At 34.0% G+C, this 26,536-nt stretch overlaps 2 protein-coding genes and 1 non-coding gene across 5 annotated transcripts in view; 2 read left to right on the top strand and 1 right to left on the bottom strand.

Annotated features, from left to right (window-relative positions):
* The window catches only part of LOC127881366 (protein Wnt-1-like), a 55,138-nt gene extending 54,533 nt beyond the window's left edge, over positions 1-605 (bottom strand). Inside the window, exon 1 of the mRNA XM_052429152.1 lies at positions 144-605. Coding sequence (XP_052285112.1) covers positions 144-232 — 89 coding nt within the window. The 5' untranslated portion in view covers positions 233-605. The remainder of the gene's footprint in view (positions 1-143) is intronic.
* Positions 1-26,536, top strand: part of LOC127881364 (protein Wnt-9a-like) — a 67,334-nt gene that overhangs the window by 14,806 nt on the left and 25,992 nt on the right. The window contains exons 1-2 of one of the 3 annotated variants that reach the window (XM_052429148.1): positions 21,109-21,198; positions 22,215-22,258. The exons of 1 other annotated variant lie outside the window; for it this stretch is intronic. In XM_052429148.1, coding sequence (XP_052285108.1) covers positions 22,254-22,258 — 5 coding nt within the window. In that variant the 5' untranslated portion in view covers positions 21,109-21,198; positions 22,215-22,253. Of the gene's footprint in view, positions 1-20,892; positions 20,967-21,108; positions 21,199-22,214; positions 22,259-26,536 lie in introns of those variants that run through there. One more of the 3 variants, XM_052429149.1, reaches the window with a different exon arrangement.
* On the top strand, positions 21,129-21,201 carry Trnar-ccu (transfer RNA arginine (anticodon CCU)). Its single transcript has one exon. It is a non-coding gene; the product is annotated as a tRNA-Arg (tRNA).

Here is a 26,536-nt window from a genome sequence, read left to right as displayed (position 1 = left end):
CATATATACATATAGAAATACAGAGACGAAGCCTTTACGAAAGGAGCTTTTATCGCGAGTTTAAGAAAACAAAGTACAATTTTCTAAGTTCTTTAGAATCGTAGGGAGAGGGAGCAGAAAGAAAGGAAATGGTCTGAACGTACCACCATTGGGTTCCCTTGTGTCGCCGCTTCTTTCCCGTGCTTCCGTGCATCATAATGAGAATTACGAGACACCAGTGAAAGACCCTCATGTTCCTAGGTTACACGCTCGTCTGGGGAAAGTACGATCAAAGGCGAACATTTACGCTATCAGCGTTGAATTGACGTCACTTGACGCTGACGTTAATGCATGCAATTTTTCGAAGGGCTTTTAAAACGATGATCACATTGCATTATCGTAGAATTATCTGAATATTAAAACATGGATTCTTGAGTTCACTTGTGTGGTTATTTTTCACTTTTAAACTCCAGTTTCGGGAGGTAAACTTCAACTTACGTCATCTGTAGCTATGGCCTGAACTATTCAACGTTAACGTAACAATACTGGTTCTTTCTTTTTTTAAATTCACAATGAAGTTGTGTGCATCAATAATAACAGGCTGAACTGTATTTACACAAGTTTGAAGATCTACTATGTTTGTCTAAAATTACCTGAAAATAAAAAATTAACAACAGTTTAACCGTATCAAATGAACATCAATATGAACGACTTTTGTGGAAACTAAATTTCTTTTATTTAAAATTGAAAAAAAAAACTTACTCATTTCAATACTCAAATAATAAATCAGTTTATCTTTGAAACTAAAAATTTGTGTTTGTAAAATCATAATGAAAAGGAAATTGCTACTTTACTGAAAAGCCGTGAGCAGTTATACTAGCCTGTTATGCCTGTATGAAATGGGGATGAATTAAAACTTCGACTTTCGTTAATTATCAAAAACATCGTAGGTTTTTTATCGTGTAAACTATCAAAAACTAAATCAACTTCTTATTTAATACCGAACACTAAAAAAGCTGGTTGCAAAACGTGTTTTATTTAAACCGTTTTTATCTTTCGATTAAATCCTTTTTTTTACTTTAAACGATCCGTTTGCCGCTTGCGTTACCTTTTCGTATAAATAGCACACTATTTAGCACTAGTTAACACTAAGGAATAACTATCGTCCTTACAATTTCCACACGTAAATAAGTGTTCGGTATAGCAATATTCCGTCACCATCTACGCATGTTACGTCCATTCAGTTGCGACAAATATTATTTTTGAAATTCTGCTTTAAAAAAGCAACACAGGATGACTTCACTTTTGATATAAGCACAGTAAACACAACACCATAATTTCGATGTTTTTAACTAATAATGTTTAAATCACTTTGTGTCACCGTCATTAGCTTCCTGTAATGTCCACACTGAAATGTAGACTGCGATATCGTAACTCCGAGTTCTTCGAGACCTTGGATTCGAACATGAGTGACACAGTTGAAATTTGCTAAACTGGAGCAACTTTTTTGACGCTATAGTTTACGGGATTGTAGTCATAACGTCGTAAATAAAATGAACCAAAATACCTAACACAGTCCTCTCCAAAGAATGTATATTATTAATCACAATTATTTTTTAATCACTTATTTTTTTACAAACATACATAATAATATGGTTCGAAAATTTCGAAATTGTTTGCACAGTAATCTTTCGCGAGAATTAAAAAAACAAGCGCACAAAATCGCAACAAAGCCTACAACAGATTGACGATCGCTTTATTAACAGTAAATTCGCTTTCCAACTTTTACGAATGTTTCAATTTCATCTTTGCTTTGATGTACCTGATTAAACTTGGTTTAAACTCTAGCTGGTCTTCCCTGAATGCCCCCGCCGCTGTCCTTTTATTTCAAAATTAGACGCTTTTTATTTCATAAACGCTTTTTTATGAATGGTTTACGAAAACTTAGACATTTTACTTAAATTGTCACCCTTTAGAAACTAATTGACAGGTAATATGTGAGTCTTTCATAAATTTCGTAGATGTAAAGCCCGACCCTTAGAATGGCTATCAGTGCTTTGCCTAATTTAACGTATTAACACATCAAAGATTTCAATAAGCGCATATTGTACAAACAGACTGTCTCTTTGTTAAAACAAATAAGGTGTCATCCGATACAATATCAATTCGTCTACAAATGTATCGAATTCAATAATTAAATTATCTCCATTAAGTAAAGGGTAGGTTAACGGTACCCAATTACGAATGCAATCTTGGCAGTATCGCGGTGTCAGTTAGTCCGCAAAAGCATAAACCAATGCGGGCACTTTCGGCGCGCTATCACGTGACAGTGCGTCACTAATATTTTTACAATTCGTCATAACCGTAAAACAACTAGTATTGCACAATACATATCAAATACGCGTTCCAATTTAATTTTGAATTAATTGCAAATATCCTCCTACAACCGGAATATCATACCTCACATTTGTTTTCGTTTTTCTTGCACCCTGTCGGGGGAATTTCCCGAAACACGCCAGACATTGAGGCTCAGTTCATTGAAGCCTTTTTAACACTTTCTAACACTTTCATTTAATCAGAATGGCTCTTTTATAGGAATTCCTCGCAACAGTTTTACGAACCTCGTAATCCCTTTGTTCAGCCTAGGGGTGAGGAAGTACATATAACAGTCAGTCTCCAACACTTTTTCTATCTTCAAACTAAGCTAAACGTTTCTTATTCCCTTCCCGCTAGGATGTTCCGCAGTAATTAATCCGCAATTAGAATAGTCGAAAGTGGTTGTTTTACGTTACTAAACGAGAACAAAAAGGTGTTGTTCGCCTACATATATCTTTGAATATGAACTAAATGCTATATGTTTAAACCATTTAAAAGATTTTGTAATGGGCTTTCATATATATAGACGTTCTGACTCAGTTTTTATTCGTAAAATATGTTTAATGACACCTCAGTTATGCATTCACCGCAATTTGGTAGCAATTAGTCCCAATATATGATGTTCAATCGTTCGCTGTTTTTTCGACTGAAAATTAATTTCTTCGGGTGAGCTATGATTGGAGATAAAGGTGAAATTTGATTGATAAAGTTTGGCCCAATACGATGTGAAATGGTTAAATATTGCGCTCAACGATGGGTTTAAGACGTAGCTTGGCTAGACTTTATGTCACGCTTCGTGTACCCGGGAAGTTGAATTCCGATTGGTTAGTTTTATTGATTGATTTGTTCAGTAGGCCACGCCCTACTCCCCATTACAGATACGCGTTTTTTGAAAGGGGATATCGCTTAAAGAGCGTCGTGCTGTTATGCAATAATAAGTAAATAAATAATAAATAATGATTACAAAGACGTACTATATTTTTTTAATGAACTGGCATAATATATTTGCTAAAAATCGAAGAACTATTCACAATATTATATATTAACATTTGTGAAAAGCCCTTTTTTCTCAATTCTTTTCAATGACCACTCAAAGGCGGGGACGCTAGCTTAAAGGGACCTTTTCACAGATTTTGGCAGATATTGAAGTTTGTCATTAAATGCTCAATGTTGATAAATGTGAACATTGGACTAAAAAGCTCCAGTAAAAACAAGAATAAAAGGAAAGAAAAAGTAACCTACAACTTAGCTCGAACCACTGATCCCTGGAGTAAAAGTCTAACGTTTAGGCCACTCTGCCATCCATGCTCATACAATAAGTGATGCTTTATATAAGCAATCCTTGTAGTGTCACAAAATATAACGACAACAACAGAACTCTTCAAATTTTTCAATCGTTTCGCGTTGCAACGCGTTACAATTTTCAGGTTTTTAAATCGTAAATAGATGCATATAATGAATATTTTAGAGCGTCGTAAATGTTCAGTATTTTTATTTCCTCACAAATATCATAACTACAACGAACATTTGCGAATCTGAAACAACTTTTTTAAATTTGCCAATTTTCCAAAACATGAAAGTCCCCTTAAATAATAGACTAGGGGATGCTTACACGGATTTCTCTGCTGATAATGTTTCTGAAGTCGCATTAACCCATTAATGCCTAGTGGACTCTCCCATCCTTCTAAATTGGATCAATTTATTTCCAGAATTATGGATGTCTAGTCTAGTATAATTATTTCTATATTTAGAATATTTCTTACAGAAATTCCTTTAAGCAAACAGCGCAGACCCTGATGAGACGCCGCATCATGCGGCGTGTCATCTGGGTCTACGCTGTTTGCCAAGGCATTTTTTTCTAGACGCTAGGCATAAATGGGTTAATTCTATTTCACATAACTTCATTAGTTTTTAATAAATAACTTATATCGTAAGGAGCTGAAATCATTATCAGGGAAACATTCTAAAGTGGGTATGCACGATTTTTATATTATTTAAATTGTACTATATTGATAAAAATACGTTACAATAACACAAAAAGCAAGAAAAATTGTACATTGAATACGAATTTAATTAAAATGCAGCACAGACAAATTAGCGCCCCGAGCCGATTGTGACGAAGATATTTCGTACATATTTTCCTACAATAACCGAAGCATTCGTCTTTCTTTTAAGATCGGAGTTAGTGTTCGTGTGTCGTATAAATATATATCGTTGCAGGAAATTAAAATGGTCCGTAAAACTTAATTAAGATTCACACCGTACATGCATGATATACATGCTGGCGAATTCGACTGTACGGACATTTTCGATTTCAGAATTAAATATCTGGCTTATTTCGCTTTTTTCAAAACATGTCCTTCTTAACTTTTATTTTAATTTATATTGAAATATATGAATAATAAGTTTTTTACACACTTTACATAAATTCATAAATACCCATTTTAAAAGTCAATAACCATACTCTTTGCAAGGCTTTTATATATTTTATTTGTGTACTGCAGTATGTTCATTTTAGCATTCCCTATTTCGACATCTAATTAACTACATTTACTTTATGAATGTCACTTTTAATAGAACTGCTGGTCATTTACCGCGGTATATTGCGACAATAAACCAGAATTCCCATGAATAGTTGTGGCGTTTATTTCTTTTGACACAATTCTAACCACTGGCGTTTGATGTGATACCCATCTTACTGTACACCGAAATGATAACTTTTATAATTGATTGTGTTATTACAACAAAGTTAAAAAACATTTGTAAAAGTACACACACTTTATGCGTTTGAAATAATTCCATTGCAGCAAAGAAACAATTTAGGACGAAAGCATACAAGTAATCACACACAATTTAGGACGACAGTGAAGAAGAAATCACAAAGCAAAAAGTAGGTTTAACATTTGTCGTGCGTTCATTTTCTCCAATCATCGCGATGATAAGTTTTGTCATTTCTTAAATAATTATCTATTCCATTTAAAATATATTATATGTAGTTAATTTGTCCATTAGGAAAAATATCAACATATTTCACTTCATACGCGTGCGTCACGTGCTTCACATTTATGATATGTTTAATCCCAAATTCTTTGCGTTGACCTTTTCAAGGCGGTAATCCCAGTTTTAATCATGATATATTTATAGTTACAAAAGTTGTCGAAAAGAAAAACAATTCGTCTTCTGATAGAGTTGCTGGAGTGTCATTGTTTTCTTTATCGAGTTAATTATCCTCGTGGAAAGAAAGTGCATCTGTTTCGATGTTTGAGAATGTATCATTAAACATATAATTAGTCAACACTATAAACTTTTTAGTTGGAACGTGATATTTAACTAAATCTTTTTATTCTAAATATAATTTATTATTCATTTTTATGTGCTTTAATGTGATTGATATGCATATTTGTTAAAATTGGTTTAAGTATATCTAGGTCATAAGTTTGTCGGGTGCATGCATATAATCGTATTTAGAAAGCGTAAGTTTAACTATAATTTATGAATCATCGTTTAAAATGGAAATATATTACAATTACACAATGTTTGCTGTGTGTTTATTCATCAATGCTTTAGTCGCATACTGTATAGTACTTGAATTAGTTTATTAACTTTTATGTTCTGATGTTTTATTATTTTAGTAATTACTCGCTTTAAATCCGCTCGGGTAGGCAATAATTCTAATATAATGTCTTTATTTACTTTTCTGTTCTGATGTATTTTTATATTTTATATATACTCGCGTTAAATCCGATTTGGTAGGAATTAATGCTAAAACATAAAAGTCAATTTCATATTTATTGCTGCTCACATGCTAATGTAAAGTTCCACTTCCATCACTTTAGCTAAAATACCGTTTGAGTAACTTGCAAAAAAGCGGACATTTGGAGGGACATTGTTTTAAATAACATGCCCAAACTTGAAGTGAACGATTTCCTTCAAGTTAAACTTTTAACTTGTTTTAAAGGGGCCTTTTCACAGATTTTGGCATTTTTTTAACTTATTAATTAAATGCTTTATATTGATAAATGTAAACATTGGATCGTAAAAGCTCCAGTAAAAAATCAAGAAAAAAATTTAAAAAGGAAAAGAACATTGCCCGGAGCAGGTTTCGAACCAGTGACCCCTGGAGTCCTGCCAGAGTCATGAAGTAAAAACGCTTTAGCCTACTGAACTATTCCGCCGAGTACACATTTTTGACGTATTTTATACCTTATATAAGCAATCTTCGTAGTTTCACAAAATTTAACGACAAAAACAAAACTCTCCAAATTATTCAATCGTTTCGCGTTGCAACGCTTTATAATTTTTAGGTTTTAAAATCGTCAAAAGATGCATATAATGGCTATATTAGAGCATGGTTAATGTTCAGTATTACTGTTTCCTCACAAATATCATAACTAAAACGAAAACTTACGAATCTGAAACAACTTTTTTCAATTTTGTCAATTTACCAAAGCGTGAAAAGATCCCTTTAAAGTTTTAAGTTATATGATGCGTGAAATTCAACTCCGTGCGTTTCTTACAGACTTTTTTCGACTTTTTACGTTAAGACAAACAATTTAAGTATTCATGATTAATCTCAGCGTAAATGTCACTTAACTGATCTAAACCTCGTATTAATCCGTAGCGACATTGTCCACCACCAAGTTAGAATACACGCGACATTGTCCACCACCAGGTTAGAATACACGCGACATTGTCAACCACCAGGTTAGAATACACGCGACATTGTCCATCACCAGGTTAGAATACACGCGACATTGTCCACCACCAGGTTAAAATACACGCGACATTGTCCACCACCAAGTTAGAATACACGCGATATTGTCCACCACCAGGTTAAGACACACGCGAGATTGTCCACCACCAGGTTAGAATACACGCGACATTGTCCACCACCAAGTAAGAATACACGCGACATTGTCCACCACCAAGTTAGAATGCACGCGACATTGTCCACCACCAAGTTAGAATACACGCGACATTGTCCGCCACCTAGTTAGAGTACACGCGACATTGTCCACCACCAAGTTAGAATACACGCGACATTGTCCACCACCAGGTTAGAATACACGCGGCATTGTCCACCACCAAGTTAGAATACACGCGACATTGTCCACCACCAGGTTAAAATACACGCGACATTGTCCACCACCAAGTTAGAATAACGCGACATTGTCAACCACCAAGTTAGAATACACGCGACATTGTCCACCACATAGTTAGAATACACGCGACATTGTCCAGCACCAGGTTAGAATACACGCGACATTGTCCACCACCAAGTTAGAATACACGCGACATTGGCCACCACCAAGTTAGAATACACGCGACATTGTCCACCACCAGGTTAAAATGCACGCGACATTGTCAAACCACCAAGTTAGAATACACGCCTCATTGTCCACCACCAGGTTAGAATACACGCGACATCGTCCACCACCAGGTTAGAATACACGCGACATTGTCCAGCACCAGGTTAGAATACACGAGACATTGTCCACCACCAAGTTAGAATACACGCGACATTGTCCACCACCAAGTTAGAATACACGCGACATTGTCCACGACCAGGTTAAAATGCACGCGACATTGTCCACCACCAAGTTAGAATACACGCGACATTGTCCACCACCAGGTTAGAATACACGCGACATCGTCCACCACCAGGTTAGAATACACGCGACATTGTCCACCACCAAGTTGTTATACACGCGACATTGTCCACCACCAGGTTAGAATACACGCGACATTGTCCACCACCAGGTTTGAATACACGCGACATTGTCCAACACCAGGTTAGAATACACGCGACATTGTCCACCACCAGGTTAGATTACACGCGACATTGTCCAAAACCAGGTTATAATACACGCGACATTGTCCACCACCAGGTTAGAATACACGCGACATTGTCCACCACAAGGTAAGAATACACGCGACATTGTCCGCCACACGTTTGTTTAAATTACATAAAAAATATCATATATATATTATAGGATTATCGGAAATGTTTATTACAGGTATGTATATTTAAAAACACAAATTCATACACACTAAAATGTACAGAAATGTAAGAATTTACTTAAGATTTGATGGTAATGTCGTCCCAGACAACCGTGTATCCCGTTTATATATGGAGTATGCAAATGACTCAGTCAAAACATGCGTTCTACGACTTGAAGCATATTGGAGTCATCGGCAATATGCAACATAAATATTGGTTCCATAACAGCAGCTATCACGTTTTATGTACATCGTCAATTTTGGTCATATTAGGAGACGATGAAGCTGATGTGTCAGACAAACAGATACATAAATGATCGTGCGTGATAGATCTCGTACATCGAAGGCAGATATTTCAGGGACGGTGCGACTTGAGAGGTTCAATATGTAGTGATTTGTTAGTGTAAAACTGAATAAATATGACGATAATAATATTTTGTTCACGTTTAAATGCTAGCAAAGGACAATGTGCTTAAGTCAAACGTTCTGCAAATATCTCTTACTAGAAGTATCAGTTGAGAGAATGTTTAGAGATACCGACCCAAGCGAAAAGAAAGGCTGTTATAAGATCAGCTGGAGGAATTCCTAACTAAAAAATATTCTTTATTAATATCTTACAAGGCTCATGCAAAGTTTTCTTAAAGAAATCTGTCTCGTCCATTGGAGATTACGAAGGAGCCGTGCTCTGTGAAAGAGGGGTTTAATGTATGTGCATAAGGTGTCGTCCCAGATTAGCCTGTGCAGTGCAAACATGCTGATGGGGGACGACACTTTCCGCCTTAACTGGATTTTTGCTAAGAAGAGACATCCTGTAAACGAAAAATACCATACAAGCGGTAGGTGTCGTCCCTGATTAGCCTGTGTGGACTACACAGGCTAAACTAGGACGACATTTTACAGACATGCATTAAACCCTTTTTTCACATAGCACGGCTCAAATTTATTTGGCGTACTATAAACATTCATTGTAGTGTCATTAATGGTTGGTAATGTGCGTCAATACAGCACTGCCGTGGTCAGAAGACACACATGGTATTAGCTGATGGTTCGACAATCATTGGCACTTCAAATTTAAATAAGGTAAACAACAAATTGCACAACGACCAATATCTGTCATTGTCTGATATATTATGTTTTGTCACGGAAGCTGTAGTCGGTTTTATTTTAGTCGCACCAAAACCTTAAATCTCAATCTAATAATATACGTTGAGGATCAAACATGCCAATTACAATATTAGATTAACCTATCCCAAAGTTTAACATTTGTGTCTTTTACATGGGATGCACAAAAGTCAAAATCTATTTCGAAACATGGAAATGTATAATACCGGTAGTTCAATCTTATGATGTCGCTTATCCAGTGGCAATTCTACAGTTCTTCTCCCCGGTATTGTTTAAGAGTTAACTGGTTAACTTCTGAACACACGAATGATATCCCTTGGAAATCTACAGTCTTTGCCACATATATCCAGGACAAACCTGAACATTTCCGTTTGCTTTAAGTAAAAAAAAACAACAATACTTTACAAAACTTTGTAAAGTTTTCAAAATTGTTGAAACATGTGTAGCATCATTGGACTTGCTTAGTTCATTGTTTAAAAGATTGAAAACCTAACATCTTTCAAAGCAGTGGACATGATTATTATGAGTTTTAAAGCAAAAGCGTATTCACATAATAATGCATGCTCAAAGATGGAAAGTAAGATGTAACTGTAGATGAGTCTGGCATTCAAACGTTTATTTAACCATTTGTGTGTCAAATGAAAGGTCAGTAAAATCCTAAGAAGTTCGCTAAAAACTTTTGTTAAGTTATATCTTGAACATATTCATCTAAGTCCGTTAAAATCTATGATGTCATCTGTTCTTTAATTTTCTGGGATTTTAAAAAGTTATTATGTTTACATCGTATAACAATGTTTGACTTGTCAAAATATGAAACTGTTTCTTATTGTGTCATGCTTTTATAAGTTAAGAAACTATTTTACGCAATATAAAACACTGAAATTATTTTTTTGCATAAATGCAAAATCTATATAAATTTTGTATACTGTTTACTGTTAAAATACCATAATTTAAATGGAAGTGATACCTTATAATTTACTGACGATGTTTTTCAAAGTATTTTTTAAAATTTAAATTTCCGGGTCAATGATTTGTGCAATTTAAATGATTGTTTATTCTGCATTCCACATCTTAACAGACCCAACTTGTTTTTGTTTATCGACTTTTTTTGTTATCGTGAACATAATATGTTGATATTGCAATTTCCTACATATTCATGCTTTGATATTGTGATATAGTTTACAGTGTGATTAAACATCTTCTATTAAAAACAATGTATCTTTAACATGTGAAACTGTTTTAATTTGTATGTGTTACAGTATGTTTTCACCTTCTCTAAGTATAAAATAGTATTAAATCCTTTTAAATAACGGAATATACCTATTTTATGGCGTTAAATATCTTGGCAAGGGATTTCTTCAATACAAATGTTTAAGTTCGTTGAAACGTGTTTTTGCTTTATTTTCGGCATAAAATAAACGTTTTTGTTAAAGCAAAGTATTCATCTACTGTTTAAATTTATTTAATGCTTTAATATGTATGTTCACAGTTATGCTGGGGTAAATTGTTTAATTATGTTTTGATCGTTAAAGTACAAATATTTTTTATTTCAGTTTTATACTTCTGTAAGTATAAGTATGTTAATCCATCTCACTCAATTCGTTCAGTGTATTATATTAAAAATCATATTAAAAGTCTATAATTCGGCAAAAAATGGTAGCGATACATTTCATACTCGAATGATGATTATTTTACTAGGGACATTATTTTCATTTCTTTTTTAACCTGATCACTCACTTTGACGTGGATGCTTTGATATATCATGTTTCATGAGTATGTTGAAATATACTCATCCAGTTCGTTTTGATTTTAACGTGTTGAGGTTGCTTTTTCTCGTCTATCAACATAATACACTGAATAATCGAATATGAGGCAGAGAGAATAATGCATAGCATTTTAAACTAATCATTTCAAGAATCCACGGCAGTCTAAAACACTTACGTTAGAATTATCCTAAACGCAGGACACTATGCATTTGTCCGGAACACGACCACCACACTTAATTTATTTTATCGGGAAATGTGATCAGGAATATTGACAACACATACTTTTTGTTGTATTTCCTCTGCCAGATCTACGCAACTAGAACCAGCCGAATAAAAACATTCCAAGGTCGCTATTCTTTACTAGGAATTGTGTTTTCTAGTTTAAAACAAAGTTTCGCTTTGGTGGGCACTATTTATAAATGAATTCCTTTTGTTTTGAATGAACACATAAAACATGTCAAATCGCACGTATTTATTGAAAATTCATTATTTTATTACGAGAGTATTAGCATGTAAATTACATTGCATGTTTACGTTTACTTAAACTTATATAGTTTGACAAACAAACATAATTATTATTTCCTGTTTCATATCATGCATTATTAATAAAAATTCGATAAGAAAACAAGTTTTAAAATATCTAACACTAAGCTGTTTTCATCTTATGCTATTTTCTTATTACATGCTATTATACAGAAAGTTCTGTCTAAAAAGTCAAAATTATGGTGTGTTTTTATGATTACCAGAGGGCATTTGATACAGTTATTAGAGGTGCGTTATGGACTAAATTGTTACAATCAGGAATTAGTTGTAAAATGACAAATATGATAAAATGTATATATTTAAATGTGCAAGCCTGTGTGAAATTGTCAAGTAATATTAATATGTCTGGCTTTTTCAATGTAACAATTGGATTAAAACAAGGGGAGCCTTTATCTCCTCTTCTTTTTATATTGTTCATAAATGATATCACTGAAAACATATATTTTAATGAGTTAACTGAAAAAGATTACGATTTTTTGTCCATGTATATGATTTTACTTGCCAATGACATTGTATTGTTCACAACGGATCCACATAGTCTACAGTCTCAAATTGATGCTGTACATCATTATTCTATGAAATGGGGTTTAAAAATAAATGTAAATAAAACTAAAATACGTGTATTTGAAAAAAGAAAGCAAACTGTGTATCCTGTGACTTCTATATAGATAATGAAAAAAATGACATTGTTGACAACTTTGTACATCTTGGAATAGAATTTACGTATACTGGTAACATGGTCAATGCAGTCAAAGCACTGCATGATCAAGCCCTTAGGGCGTACAATAATCTTTTAAATGTTTTTGATAAAGTTAGCCTAGATATTAAGACAAAGCTATCACTATTTGAGTCTATGATTGTACCTATACTGACATATGGTTATGAAGTATGGGGTGTGTATAATTATAAACATGTTATAAATTACATATTAAGTTTTGTAAATATATACTAGGTGTAAAGAAACAAACTCCTACATATGCTGTATATGGTGAGCTCGGTCGAGTACCTTTGTCAGTTATTTGTAAGGAAAGAGCAATGAAATTATGGTTGAAAATCATGACAAAATAATGAATCACATATATATAGAATGTATAATGACCTATGTAGCAATATAACTATTTCTTGTTGGGCTAGTAGAACAAAGTCTATCATAGACCACTTAGGTTTACGGGATAATAGATTGTTTTTTTGATCCCAGTGTAAATTATTATAATTCATTAAAATCGAGAATTAGAGATCAATTGTTCAAGAGTGGAGTAATAATGTAAATTCAATGTCAAAGTTAGATAGTTATTGTAAATATAAAACTGAATTTTGCTTTGAAAAGTATTTGGATGTTATATCAAATGATAAACTTAGACATCAATTTACTTTTTTAAGATTATTGATAGAACTAGGAAGGTATAACAATACAGAAAGAAATAATAGATGTGTAAATTATGTAACCAAAATGCAGTAGAGTCTGAATATCACTTTATGTTGTGTTGCTCACGATACAGTTGAATAAGATCAAAATTCTTAGGCCAATGTTCACGGCCTACAGTACAACAATTTAATTCGTTAATGTCAACTTCGAGCACAAAATGTATGTATAATCTTGCAAAATATATTAAAGAAAATACGTATACAACAAAATACCCTTGATAGTTTACCTGTCTTCTGATCGCTTATATTTATATATATGTATGTATATCTATGTTATGTTCTACAATATCTGTCTATGCTTATTTGATGGTTGTGATGGTCTGCGCCATAAGTTTTTTTTGTGTGTTTGTAAATGGGAAAAGGCATATGCTTTGCTGATTGCCAAATAACTGAAACTGTTAAAATACCAGTCGGATTAAAATGATATACTATACCGCATATTGTTTCAATATAGTACAGGCATCAATTATATCAGGGATCAGAAAAAATATGTAAGAAAACCAATTCACGAGTATGATAAATTATATTCTCTGTTGATACGACTCATCACAGTTTGTGGCATACTCAAAAACTTTAACAATTGTACTCGGACTTTCAACTTTGAAACTTAATATCCAGCTAGTAAAAATTGATATTATATGTAATCATAATTATATACAGATACTATCTGATAGGTATACAAAAAATAACGGCATCAACGGAAAGTGTTGTTAACATTGTTTCAGCATCTTTGATATATAAAAAACGACCAACATAGTAGAATTAGCGAACTATGGTTCTCCGGAATTGAATTAAATAGTGTATGTTAGTTTCCTGCGGGGAGAAAACGATACAAATGATTTAAAAATGCAAAATAATACAAGAATTGAATAATAAACATATGCTTGTTAGAGACTATGAATAATCAAGCAAATCCGCTGAATTGACATCCCCCGTCAATTTCAAATTTTGTATGAGGGACGTGCGGACGGACGGAATAACAGACGGACGGACAAAGCCAATATTATATCCCTTCACATTTGACGGGGGATAATAACACATAAACACACTTCAACATTGTTTGCATAGTGAAACTGTATTGGTCTCGCGTTCATACGTGCGTTCTTGACATTCAAAGGTGGAGAAAACGGAGACGTTTTTTATCAATATTGAAATCTCAATGTAATCTATTGATATATGAATCTTAAGTGCATTTAATTTTACACTTATATATATATGTTTTGCTGAAGAGAATCAAAAAGGGCAAGAACTTGAAAAATATCAAAGCAAAAAGTTTTAGTTCTCGTACTTAGTATGTTCTATCCAAAATCTTATATATTATATGAGCTTTCACTTTAGTCACTTTAAATATTCATGATCTACACAGTTAAAATGTATTTTAGAACTAAACAATACATATATAAAGGAATATTACTCCATAGAAAATGAAGAGAAAGTTATATATCTTGCATTCGGCACTAACCTTAGACGTTTTCTTAAAACTATGAAGTTTTATTCTGATATCTTCTATTGTTGGTGTATTAAAGGGTGCGCAACAAAGTGAAATAACTGTGAACTTATTTAGGAAAAAGGTCTGGTACACTCTCACCTTGCATTTGCTCTAAAAGCTCATAATCAATACATGAAGTTGTATTTGAATCCCATTAATAAATTTCGATTATTTTATTACGAGGTTATTTACATGTAAAATAAATTGCATGTGTTGTCAATTTTGCATAAACATAAGCAAAGGACAATAATTCCAAACTACTATCGAAAGCGTTGTGGTTTTTGTAGCCTCAATGTTATGTCAATTACATATATCACATAATTCATTTTTAAATAAATCCCTTTTATGTTTATGAACCAATGCTTGGCACATGAAACATTACCAAAGTGCAAAATATGCAGATCTTTGTAAGGTCCGTGTACATTATAGTTTATCCTTAAAGAGGCATTTTTCACAGATTTTGTCGTGTATTGATGTTTGTCATTAAATGCGTTTTATTGATAAATGTAAAGTTTGGATCTAAAAAGCTCCAGAAGAAAATCAAGAATAAAATAAAAAAGTAGCCCTCAACAGGACTCGAACCACTGACCCCTGGAGTCCTGGAGTAAAAGTCTTCCACTTAGAGCACTCGGCCATTCGTGCTCATACGATGAAGGATGTATTTTATACTCTTTATAAGCAAAACTCGTAGGTACACAAAATATAACGACAAAAACAGAACTCTCCGTATTATTCAGTCGTTTCGCGGTGCCACGCTTTATAATTTTCAGGTTTTAAAATTATCAAAAGATGCATCTAATTTAAAGGGGCCTTTTCACAGATTTTGGCATTTTTTTTAACTTATTCATTAAATGCTTTATATTGATAAATGTAAACATTGGATCGTAAAAGCTTCAGTAAAAAATCAAGAATACAATTTAAAAAAGGAAAAGAGCATTGCCTGGAGCAGGTTTCGAACCAGTGACCCCTGGAGTCCTGCCAGAGTCTTGAAGTAAAAACGCTTTAGCCTACTGAGCTATTCCGCCGTGTACAATTCTTAATCGTATTTTTATACCTTATATAAGCAATCTTCGTAGTTTCACAAAATTTAACGACAAAAACAGAACTCTCCAAATTATTCAATCGTTTCGCGTTGCAACGCTTTATAATTTTTAGGTTTTAAAATCGTCATAAGATGCATATAATGGCTATATTAGACCATGGTAAATGTTCAGTATTACTGTTTCCTCACAAATATCATAATTAAACAGAAAATTTGCGAATCTGAAACAACTTTTTTCAGTTTTGTCAATTTACCAAAGCGTGAAAAGATCCCTTTAATATAATAATATTTTAGAGCATGGTAAATGTTAAGTATAACTGTTTCATCATAAAGCGTATAACTAAAACGCAAATTTGTGAATCTGAAACATTTTTAAATTTTTTGTCGATTTACCAAAATGTGAAAAGGCCCCTTTAAGCAATACTAAAGTGCAACATATGCAGACATAGGTATACTCCTTGTACAGTATATTTTATCCTTAAGCAATATATTATTACCTGCAGGTAATTTGAATAGATTCAATTCTTTCAGAGAAGTGTTCGAAACGAGACACTGGCTTTACATAATCAAAGCGCTGAAGGCACTGTAGGTGTTCGCTGTTGTAAAATGTCGTCCTTGATTAGCTTGTGCGCATTGCAAGGCTAGTCAGTATGCTCAGGCTAATCTTATTTGACATGCATTAAGCCCCGTTTCCCCTGAAAGCAGCCAATATGTACAGATTTCAATGACAAACACCAGACTGGCCAATCTCGTCTTTACAAGCTGTTAAACACTATTAGTCATATAAACCCTCTGCAGTGTGCCAGTGGTGAACTAAAAAGGCAAATACACTCCGGTTCATCACATTCACATGTATGTTGAGGCACGAACAACAACTCTGCTAGGAGAATGGCATTTGTCGTCGGCTGCAACAGGCAGTGGTTGTCTTTTCATACCGTACCTAAGGCTTCTAAGCACATACTGATTTGCAAAATATGGTCTGTAACATTAGTGTGAGCTAACGCTCACACTAAAAACTAATAAAAGCCTAATAACCTTAAACACAATGATACGAGAGTTGTGGTTCTTCTACTCTGTATATCATTTCAATTTTCTAAATAAAAGGACAAACTTACGTTTACAAACCTTCAATACTAAATGGGCTATGCTTCACACAAGAACATGACTTCATGGCCTTTACTCCTTAAGTCGTGAAAAGATTTATGATTCTTGATCTGTGAACGTTCCCTTAGAAATCTGTATTATTATATGAAGTTTTGTTTGAACTGAATCACTCCGCTTACTAAGTTAACGGAGTAATGTTCCGCACAAGAAGCGAAACGGACTGACGGACGGAAAAATGGACGGCCGGGCGAGATTAAGTATACCTTCCTTTAAGAACCTAGTTAAATACAAATCTCTTTATGAAGCTTGTTGATGGATAAGTGAAATAATTGGATTTGAGCCATGTTCTGTGGAAAGGGGGTTTAATGCATGTGCGTAAAGTGTCGTCCCAGATTAACCTGTGCAATCCGCACAGGCGAATCGGGGACGACACTTTCCACTTGTATGATCTTTTCTGTTTAAAGAAAGTTTCTTCTTCGCAAAAAACAGTTTACGCGGAACGTGTCGCCCCTGATTAGCCTGTACAGACTGCACATGCTAATCTGGAACGACACTTTACGCACATGCATTAAACCCACAGAGCACGGCTCATATCATTTACTTATTTTGAGGCAATGTCCGAGCTACTGTGTGGCATTTACCATTCCGTTGGTGGATAAATCGGTCATTTGTTGAATGGCTGAATCCATCCTTGTTGATATCGTTATCGCTCTATGACCATTAATTGACTAGACGGATTTTAATATTTCATCATAGTGCACTCCCTTATGTGCGCTTACAGCCCGGATGCTCGAGGGTCAAAATCAAAAGTAAAGGTCATATTTCAATGATTAAAGGTCACTTAGTAGATTTTTTTCTTTTTGCGCCTAAATTTCAACATAATGATTAAAACATATCTCGCAATTAATTCACCATCTTGTGTTGCGAACAATGTCCAAGCTTTTCTGTCTTGATTCTATGTAACAATTCAAGTTTTAAGTAACTATATAAATGTTAACGATCAGTTGGGTTTTGGGCAATATTTTGATGTGAAAATAGAAATGTTGTATATTGCATAAACACCTCAACAATATTCTAGGCTTGTTATACCATCGCTTGGGGGGGGGGGGGGGGGGGGCTTTTTATGGTTTGTTCAGAAGTATTACAACGAAAAATATAATGCACACAAATCATATAGGAACAAAGCCCTTAGAAGGCATTCAAGAAGAAAAATTATTGTTACCATCCTGTAGTCTTTTATTTTATTATTGTATTCTTTTACAATAAATGTAACAAACTATTTCAAATAAAAATGATGAAAGCTGGACTCAATCGCATGTGAAATTTACTCTGCATGACTCTTTTATGTATTATATGGATGACTGATCAGTACACTATTTTTTAAATGTTTATTTACCTACGTTATAAATATGTTTTCAATTAAATTAGTGTTGATTAACTAATACTCATTCACTCACAATAGCAACCCACCTGTAGTATTCTATCAAGCCGACGTACCTAGTATTGACTGAATATCAACCGATACGTAATACAAATACCACAGCGTGTAAGAAATTTCGTGAAAACTCATAATAGTTTGTTTTGCAAAATGAATTCGACGAGACCTCCCAGCCATGAATCATAGTGGGATATGAACTAATACTGATCATAATTACATAAATGGCATAAATGCAAGGGAGGGACAATAAATCAATTAAGTAACGATGAAATCATTCGGGCCACCGCCATCGTTAAGTTAGAGATAGAACTGACTCTGCGCATAACAACACTGTTGCGTATACCAATTCCAGAGCGTCGATATTTATGATATTCATGAATCAGTTGATTTGATGCACTTGTTATTATGGTGACTTACCCCACTCGCGCGCTGAGTTAAGCCATAGATGCGAATTTAATGACAACGCACCCCGTTAATATCGCGATCTCCGATCTATTGTCTGACGCATTTACATATACTTGGGCGGCATAGCATGGTCACATTAATTATTGTATGTAAATCAGTTAGAAATTGTTTTGGGAAGATTCATCTGGGGCATCAAGTGCACATAAAACATGATGGAATCTTCTGTTAACAATAAGGCTATACATTTTAAAAGGGGCATAAATAGTTCTATTACGACTTCTTCTACTGCAACTACTAACATGTCTACTAGTACTATTTCCTCTACTACACCAGCTACTTCCGTCAACTTCTACATCACTGCTAATCGTTTTACTACTACAAATACTGTAATCACAAATTAAAAAACTGCAACTACTACTTCATCTTCTACCACTAGTAATGCAACAACAACTACTACCACATCTTCCGAATACAACCAGTACAGCTACTATAACATATTCCACTGCAATTTCAAACACAACTAGTACTTATACAACTATGTACAACAACTTATACTTCTACATCTACTAAGAAGTGCTTCTATACATACTACTCCAATTTCTACGACTACTACGAACACAACCACAAGTTCTACAAAATCTATTAAAACTTCTTCTACTCTAACTACTTCATGTACTTTGACAACTTTTATATCTACTATAAAATAATATAGTGGTGAATATTTGATTAGGTTCCATTTACTGCCCATATTCAACAATTATCTAAATGGTAGACATTAACAGAGATAAGTTTCATAATTACAATGTTAATAATATGTAAACAATATTAGATAAGAGTTCTTAGCAGATCACACGCTAAAAGCAGTTTTATGCTTTGTCGAAGCAACTAACCCCCATGTATTTTAGTAACGGTGTGTTGTCCGAATTCTTAAAGGTTAATTTTCTTGATTGTTTCATAAAAGAATGTCAAACGAAAATAAAAAACCCAAACATATGGAGTTAATTATATTATAACTTAACTTAATAACAGTTACATTTAGTAGCTTTATATGCAGAATATTTATAAATGGTCAGTTATGGCTCTGTCCGTAATTTTTCAAGTCGACACCGTTACGAAGAAAATTTCATCTACCGCACGGGGATGATACGGGGATACAACTTTTCCGAAAAGTAAACATTCTTTCAACCTTTTACGTTGTAATTAAGCAATGAAAAGATCGCGTAAAATGTGAAAATCGTCAAAAAGGAAGTAAAATACTGAACGTTCTTTTATTCAGTGTCAACACCGTTCTTCCATTTTCTTTGCTATTTCCACTTCTTGTTCTTTTATGATTTTCAAATATTATGTATTCTTAGATGCCACAGAATAATGTGTGCGTAATGTGTTTTTGAGACAAGTAGCATGCTGTTTGTGGATGATCAAATGCCTGAATGTCATCACCGTTACAGTCCACACCGTTACGCTGAATGAGTAACGGTGATGACAACATCGTAACGGTGTGCACAAATATATACACACATTATGGTGTGAATAAACTTCGTTTTCATATCGCCGATTGTTTTTCAAACAACATCGCAAATTTTACATGGAATTTATCAGACAAAAATGGAGAATTTATACAATTGGAATCAGTTCTGTCAGAATTCCCGAATGTCATCACCGTTACGTTCCACACCGTTACGTTATATACGTTACGTTATATATAGAGAGATCTAATAGATCTACCAGTCGAATTAAAATAAAGTCCGATTTTGTATGAACTAAAATAGCAAATTTTATAAACAAAAATAACAAAGTCTGATTGTTTTAAAGTTATTAAACATAAGTATGTATTGTTCATAATTGTTCGTCTTAATGTTTAACTTGTAATTGTGAAGCGCGATAGAATATGTAAATAAATTTTGCGCAGATTGCGCTATATAAATAGAGAATATTATGCGAGTTTTGGATAAAGATCAAGTTTATCATGCGAGGCTTAGAACCGATGTAGCGCGAGGCTTGCTGAGCGCTAACATGGTTCGTGCCGAGCATGATAAACTTGATCTTTATCCAAAACTCACATAATATTCTATTTATCCTATTATTTTGTGGTCGTTTATCGTTCAAAAAGAGTAAAAATACCCCGAAATTCAAAGAAACAGCGCTGGTTTTCCAAGCTGACTCCGGAGTGTTTGTTTACTTCAACGTCATCATTTGCTATGACGTCACATTGAAACATATTGTGTTCTTAAGATAGAGGTCGGAAAACCATGGTCTAAAAAAAGCGATAATATAAAGGTAAAGTTTATACGATTGTTGTTATACTATCGATTTTCATCTGGTAATTGGATAAATGCTATTATTTGTATTATTTAAATCTACAAAACAGCAACATCCGCAAGTAGTATAACTTATACGACTACTTTGTTAAAGCTACAAATACTATTGGTCTAGTCGACCGCCTCCGTGGCCCAATGGATAAGGCACCGGCCTCCTAAGCCGGGGATTGCGGGTTCGAGTCCCGCCGGAGGTTAGTTCTTTTTTTTTACATCATTAGCATTATTTAATTCGCATCTTATATTTGGTTGTTAAATATTTAAAATAAAAGAACTATGTTATAATGTAATAATAATATTTCGTTTATATTCAACCTTTATAAACGATTATGTATAAAATTGTTGTATATTTACAAGATTCAAGTACAAAGCGTAGGCACATCTAGTTATGCTTTTTAAATTTTAAGAATTAAATCTTTAAAAAAATATATTTCAAAATCTTAAATTTAAATTTAAGTCTCAGTGTGTAATTACAGCATTCTGTGATTATTCACCAACTTGCTTGCGTTTGGAAAAAAAGCAATGCAAAGGGGAGTAATGTGTTTTTATATTCAATTTTGGCAGTGATGAGTTAAGTTATCTTGTCTAACTAACAAAAAGGTGTACACCAACACATTGTCTCGAAATAAAATGACTTGTAAGCAAGTAAATAGCAACAGTTCAGTGACAAGACTTCATCGAACCCATATTCATGTCACACCGGTGTATTACGTAAATGTACGTTTATTGGTTTAACGGGTCAGACAATTTCATCAAAACGATCGGTCCGTTTTTATGAACGATGTTGTACATACATTGTACTATATACAACACTGTTAACAGTAACACTTTATATTTTATACATACTGTGTAAACCTTTAATTAAGTAATTACATCTTTCTGTTCATCTGTCCGTCTGCCCATGGACGCAATCAATCCGCTCACGTTTGAACGTACACAAGTCAGACATCCATTCGATGTTTCTCTTTATATGCTGGTCTGCATTTTCGATTGTTATCTCGGTGCTTAAAACAGCAACACAATGTACATTCAATGTTTAACTTCGACGTTCATTAAAATCATACTTCATTAATTCTTGACATTGACGGAATCTTGGGGGGGGGGGGGGGGGGGTTGGAGGGGGTATTACTTTTATAGATCGTGACGAATTCTAGATTAACTACTCAATAATTTAATAATTTAAATAAGATTATCCGTTTCTTATTTGTAGAGACGGACAGACGAACAAGCGAACGAATATCCATCATTTATGAGGTAATTAATACAAAAAATACATTGAATGAATGAATGAACAAAAATAAAATAGCCTGACAAAACTTACTGCCACCGTGATGAATCTAATGGATTTCAAAGGAATTTAATAGTCGGATCGATGGCATATGTGGCCCGCTCAGTAGGTACACGCGCACTGCGGCCCATGTTGGCTGCCCTCATGGAACGCCTGAGTTTGGTTTGTGGTCAGCATACAAGGCATGGTCATTCTCGGTTTCCTTCGGACACTCTATTTATGCGAATGGAATAGAAACTTACCAAAATTATGCACTTGTCTGGAAAATAAATAGCTGGACAGTGCAGCTATACTAGACGATTCGTCTGGTCGGGCTTTAACCCATTTTTATCTAGCGTCTAGAAAAAAGGCCATGGCAAACAGCGCAGACCCTGATGAGACACCGCATCATGCGGCGTCTCATCAGGGTCTGCACTGTTTACTTATAGGATTTTCTGTTAACAATATATTAAATATAGAAATAAGTATACTAGAAATCCCTAATCTTGGAAATAAATTGATCCAATTTAGAAGGATGAGAGACTCCACTAGGCATAAACGGGTTAAGGTCAACGCAGAACACTGAGTTGTTGGACACTTCATGCTAGGATGGGCATAAGGCATATCATGTACTTCGAAAGGAACATACACATGTCAGCGTACAAGATTCTAGGCGGTCCTGTTCAGTGAAGTCACTTTCTTCCTAGGTTCTTTGTAAATAACAAAAAATGCTTAACAGTTTACGCGATAAATAATTTATGTGGTAGATGTTTAAAATTAAATAAATCGTACAAACATTGTTTGCTTTTTATACTTGGACAAGATTTAGAGAATGCTTAGTTACAAAAACTTACTTTCGGCATTATATTAACTATGATTTTACTGGTATTATATGTAAGTACTAAAACAAGATATGTACACCTATATTTATAACAAGTTTTTTCGCGCCTAAACTCGTTGGCAAACTCATTTAAACGCCATTTCTTAAATGACATTTTGTGATATTGCTCTGTACAATAATTCCGTATAAACCCAAACCGATATTATCCTCCGAACAGCTATTACCCCCAGTCTTAAAATTAAAACCCAACAACACAATCAGATACTATATAAGTATAATTCCAGTATATTTTATCATTAACCGGTAGCTATTTTATCATGAATCATTGCGAAAGTCGCGCGATAAACGTCTGATGATTATGATGGTGATCATGATAACGTTGATAATGTACATAATGATAATAGTGATAATTATGGTAATAATAATGTCGGTAATGGCTATAACGATAATGCCACTTGCTTTTTTTTTACATGTGGTGATAAGGGCGATTCAAATAATAAAATACATGTAAAACGAATTATATAAATTGCAAAGAGCTAAATATTATTTGCTTGAATTAGTGAAGTTAAAGAAGCATTTCCAAAGCAGTGACTTAAATAAAACGCAGTAATTGTAATACAAGCACACTTAATTATACTTGCTTTTAATACCTGTGATGATTAGGACAATGGAATTGATAAAATATATTTAAAATAAATTATATTAATGTTTTGGAGCTAAATATAATTTGCTTAAAATGGTGATGTAAAAGAAGCATTTCAAGCGCCGTGTCATAAATTGTAGTAATTGACATTTTTATTTGTTATACACGCACAAATACAACAGGTGAGAGAACAGATATAACAAGCTCACGTTTTCAAATCTGAATGCGACGTGGAGAAAGGAGTGTCTTATATTTGTTACGTGTATCGAGTTTCGCACAATGCCGTATTGTTCATGATACCCGTCTTATTATTTGAAATTGAATAAGGCCCGATGTTTCACACAAAAAAGTCGGTAATTTGTAATTAGCACCCTTCTAATTACCGCTTTTCAAAGACATAAACGATTCAGTTTTCATTTTTTACTAATTACACATCGCTTATCTGGTAAACAATCACAAAAAGATTTAGAGGGAAACATTTCCCGTACTGCTTTGATCAACGGTGAGGGAGGTATTGCTTTAAGATTACCGCTAGATGGGTAACAAGTAATTAATTGTTTCTTGAGGAATGGCGAGTTTGTTTCAGTTCTGCCATTTAGTTTATATGACGAATTTCCTACGTTCTGTCTAGTATGCCGAACCTCAGGTGTGGGAAAATCATACGGTGTTAACACTCTAATCACCCCCTTTGGGCCCTCCTTTGTCATTGTACAGAGTAACATGTGAAATGTGATCCAAAACTTAAAATTGTCCGAATATTTCCTAAGTCTTTTCCTACTTTCCGTTTTCCAGTCATTAGTTCGTAATTCTGTTTTGTGTTGTTCGTCGTTATCTCATACCGTATACTGCCATTCATTAGTTGCCTCCTATTTTTTGTAATTGCCTTTCAATATCTTTTACTATTTGTCCTAATATTTATTTCTGTGTTCTTGTTTGAGTGAGACATTATTAAAAAAGAACCCTAATTGAAAGCAAAAACGTGCACAGAAAACACTAATTAACTAAAACAAAAACTAATATTTTGGCAACACAACATACACTGCGATGAGTTTAACCTCGTATATAACAGAGGTGGTAATCACGTGATGATCAAGATGGCGACGTCTATGCTGAGGCCGGTACTTTTCGCCGTTTTATACCATGTACTAGTAATAACTTGTATTATTATTTTAAATTCCACCCACTTTCCAGCCATATTAGCACCAAAGTTACTGACGTTAATTTCATAATAATGTTCGCTCTATATTTCGACTTTACTCGGTGCGAAATTTCTTAGCGGGATGACCTAATTAGGACTCCGCTAAGAAAATTTGCGGGGAGTAAAGTCAAGATACAAAGCGAATTTAAGTACGAAATAAACGCTAATCACTGTTTTACTGATATGGCTGGAAAGTGAGCTTCGTTTACAAAAAAACAAGAAAAATAAAGGGTATAAAACAGCGAAAAATAATTGTCTCGGCGTGGACGTCGCCATCTTGACCATCACGTGATTACCCCTTCTGTATAAGTGTGTACATTTTTCAGACGGAGGCCATAGACTAAAACCCAAGTGGATAACTTTTTTTTGCAAAATGTATTGTTTTGTTATAGAGCAGAGGGTTAATATTGTGGTGATCATACCTTATTTCAACACCACAGGAATATTTTAACCTCTTAATATAATAACCTCACTTTTTCTGATATCAATTTAAAATTGCTGTGAGTAGGCGAAGAAATACACAACAATATGTCAAGCGTCCTACATAAATCTATCTTCCCAATTCAGCGTGTTGATTAACGCATTGCAACTGTTACTCATTCTGTCGTAAACCAATGCCCTTCCATTCCGGAAGAAATGACTATGGCATGAATCCCAGAGCAATAACGACACACAATAATAACGAGAAAATTTGTCCTGAAACGGCTAAACAATAATATTATTCCGTCTGACCATCTGACCGAATGATAGATTTTTTCCGGTTGGTTTTAAATAACATTTCATCTCTGGATGGACTTTTTCGAATTGTTAATTGTACGACGAGTGTAAATCTTTGATTGTTTAACTGAACGTGCCGTAAAGTTGATTTTTCAAATGATAATATACGTTACTATTTGACTTAAAAAGGCGGTTCAAATTGGACATCATACCATCTGAATGAAGCATCCAGTTGTGTTCAGCTATATTTAATGTTATGGCGCATTTCGTTTCTTTATTGTACCGCTTGAACAATTAATTGGGATTTATTTAGTGGACCAAATCGTTGATTTCAACTGATTACTTTAATATACATTGGCATTTCATTAATGGTTAAGATTTACATAAACGCATTCCATTTTTAAGAAAAAATATTAAATACGAATCATGCATTTAAGCACAAACACACACTTATATATACGTTACTGAAAAGCAGTCCGAGAACAAGTGACGCACTAAGGAGAACACGTGACGTACTAGGGAGAACAAAATCATAAGATGAGATTCGTCGCACAAAATTCTATGTGACAAAATATAATCAATAATCTTCGACGACATTTTCCGTCTAAACTTGATTTTTGCTAAGAAGATACTTTCTTCAAACGAAACATATCATAAAAGCGGAAAGTGTGACTGCACAGGCTAATCTGGGATGACACTTTACGCACATGCAATACACCCCCTTTTCACATAAATAAATAACTTTCAGCGTCCTTCTATACAAGGACATTCGTTATCAAAACATAATAGACATGGAATGTATTTGATGACGAAATAAATTTCATAAAATTCTATGTGACAAAATATAAACAAATGGATTACACGAA

Source organism: Dreissena polymorpha, chromosome 5 (assembly GCF_020536995.1).
Source record: "Dreissena polymorpha isolate Duluth1 chromosome 5, UMN_Dpol_1.0, whole genome shotgun sequence".
Taxonomy (NCBI): domain Eukaryota; kingdom Metazoa; phylum Mollusca; class Bivalvia; order Myida; family Dreissenidae; genus Dreissena; species Dreissena polymorpha.
Note: the sequence above shows the minus strand (reverse complement) of the source record. Positions and strands in the feature narration are given on the sequence as shown.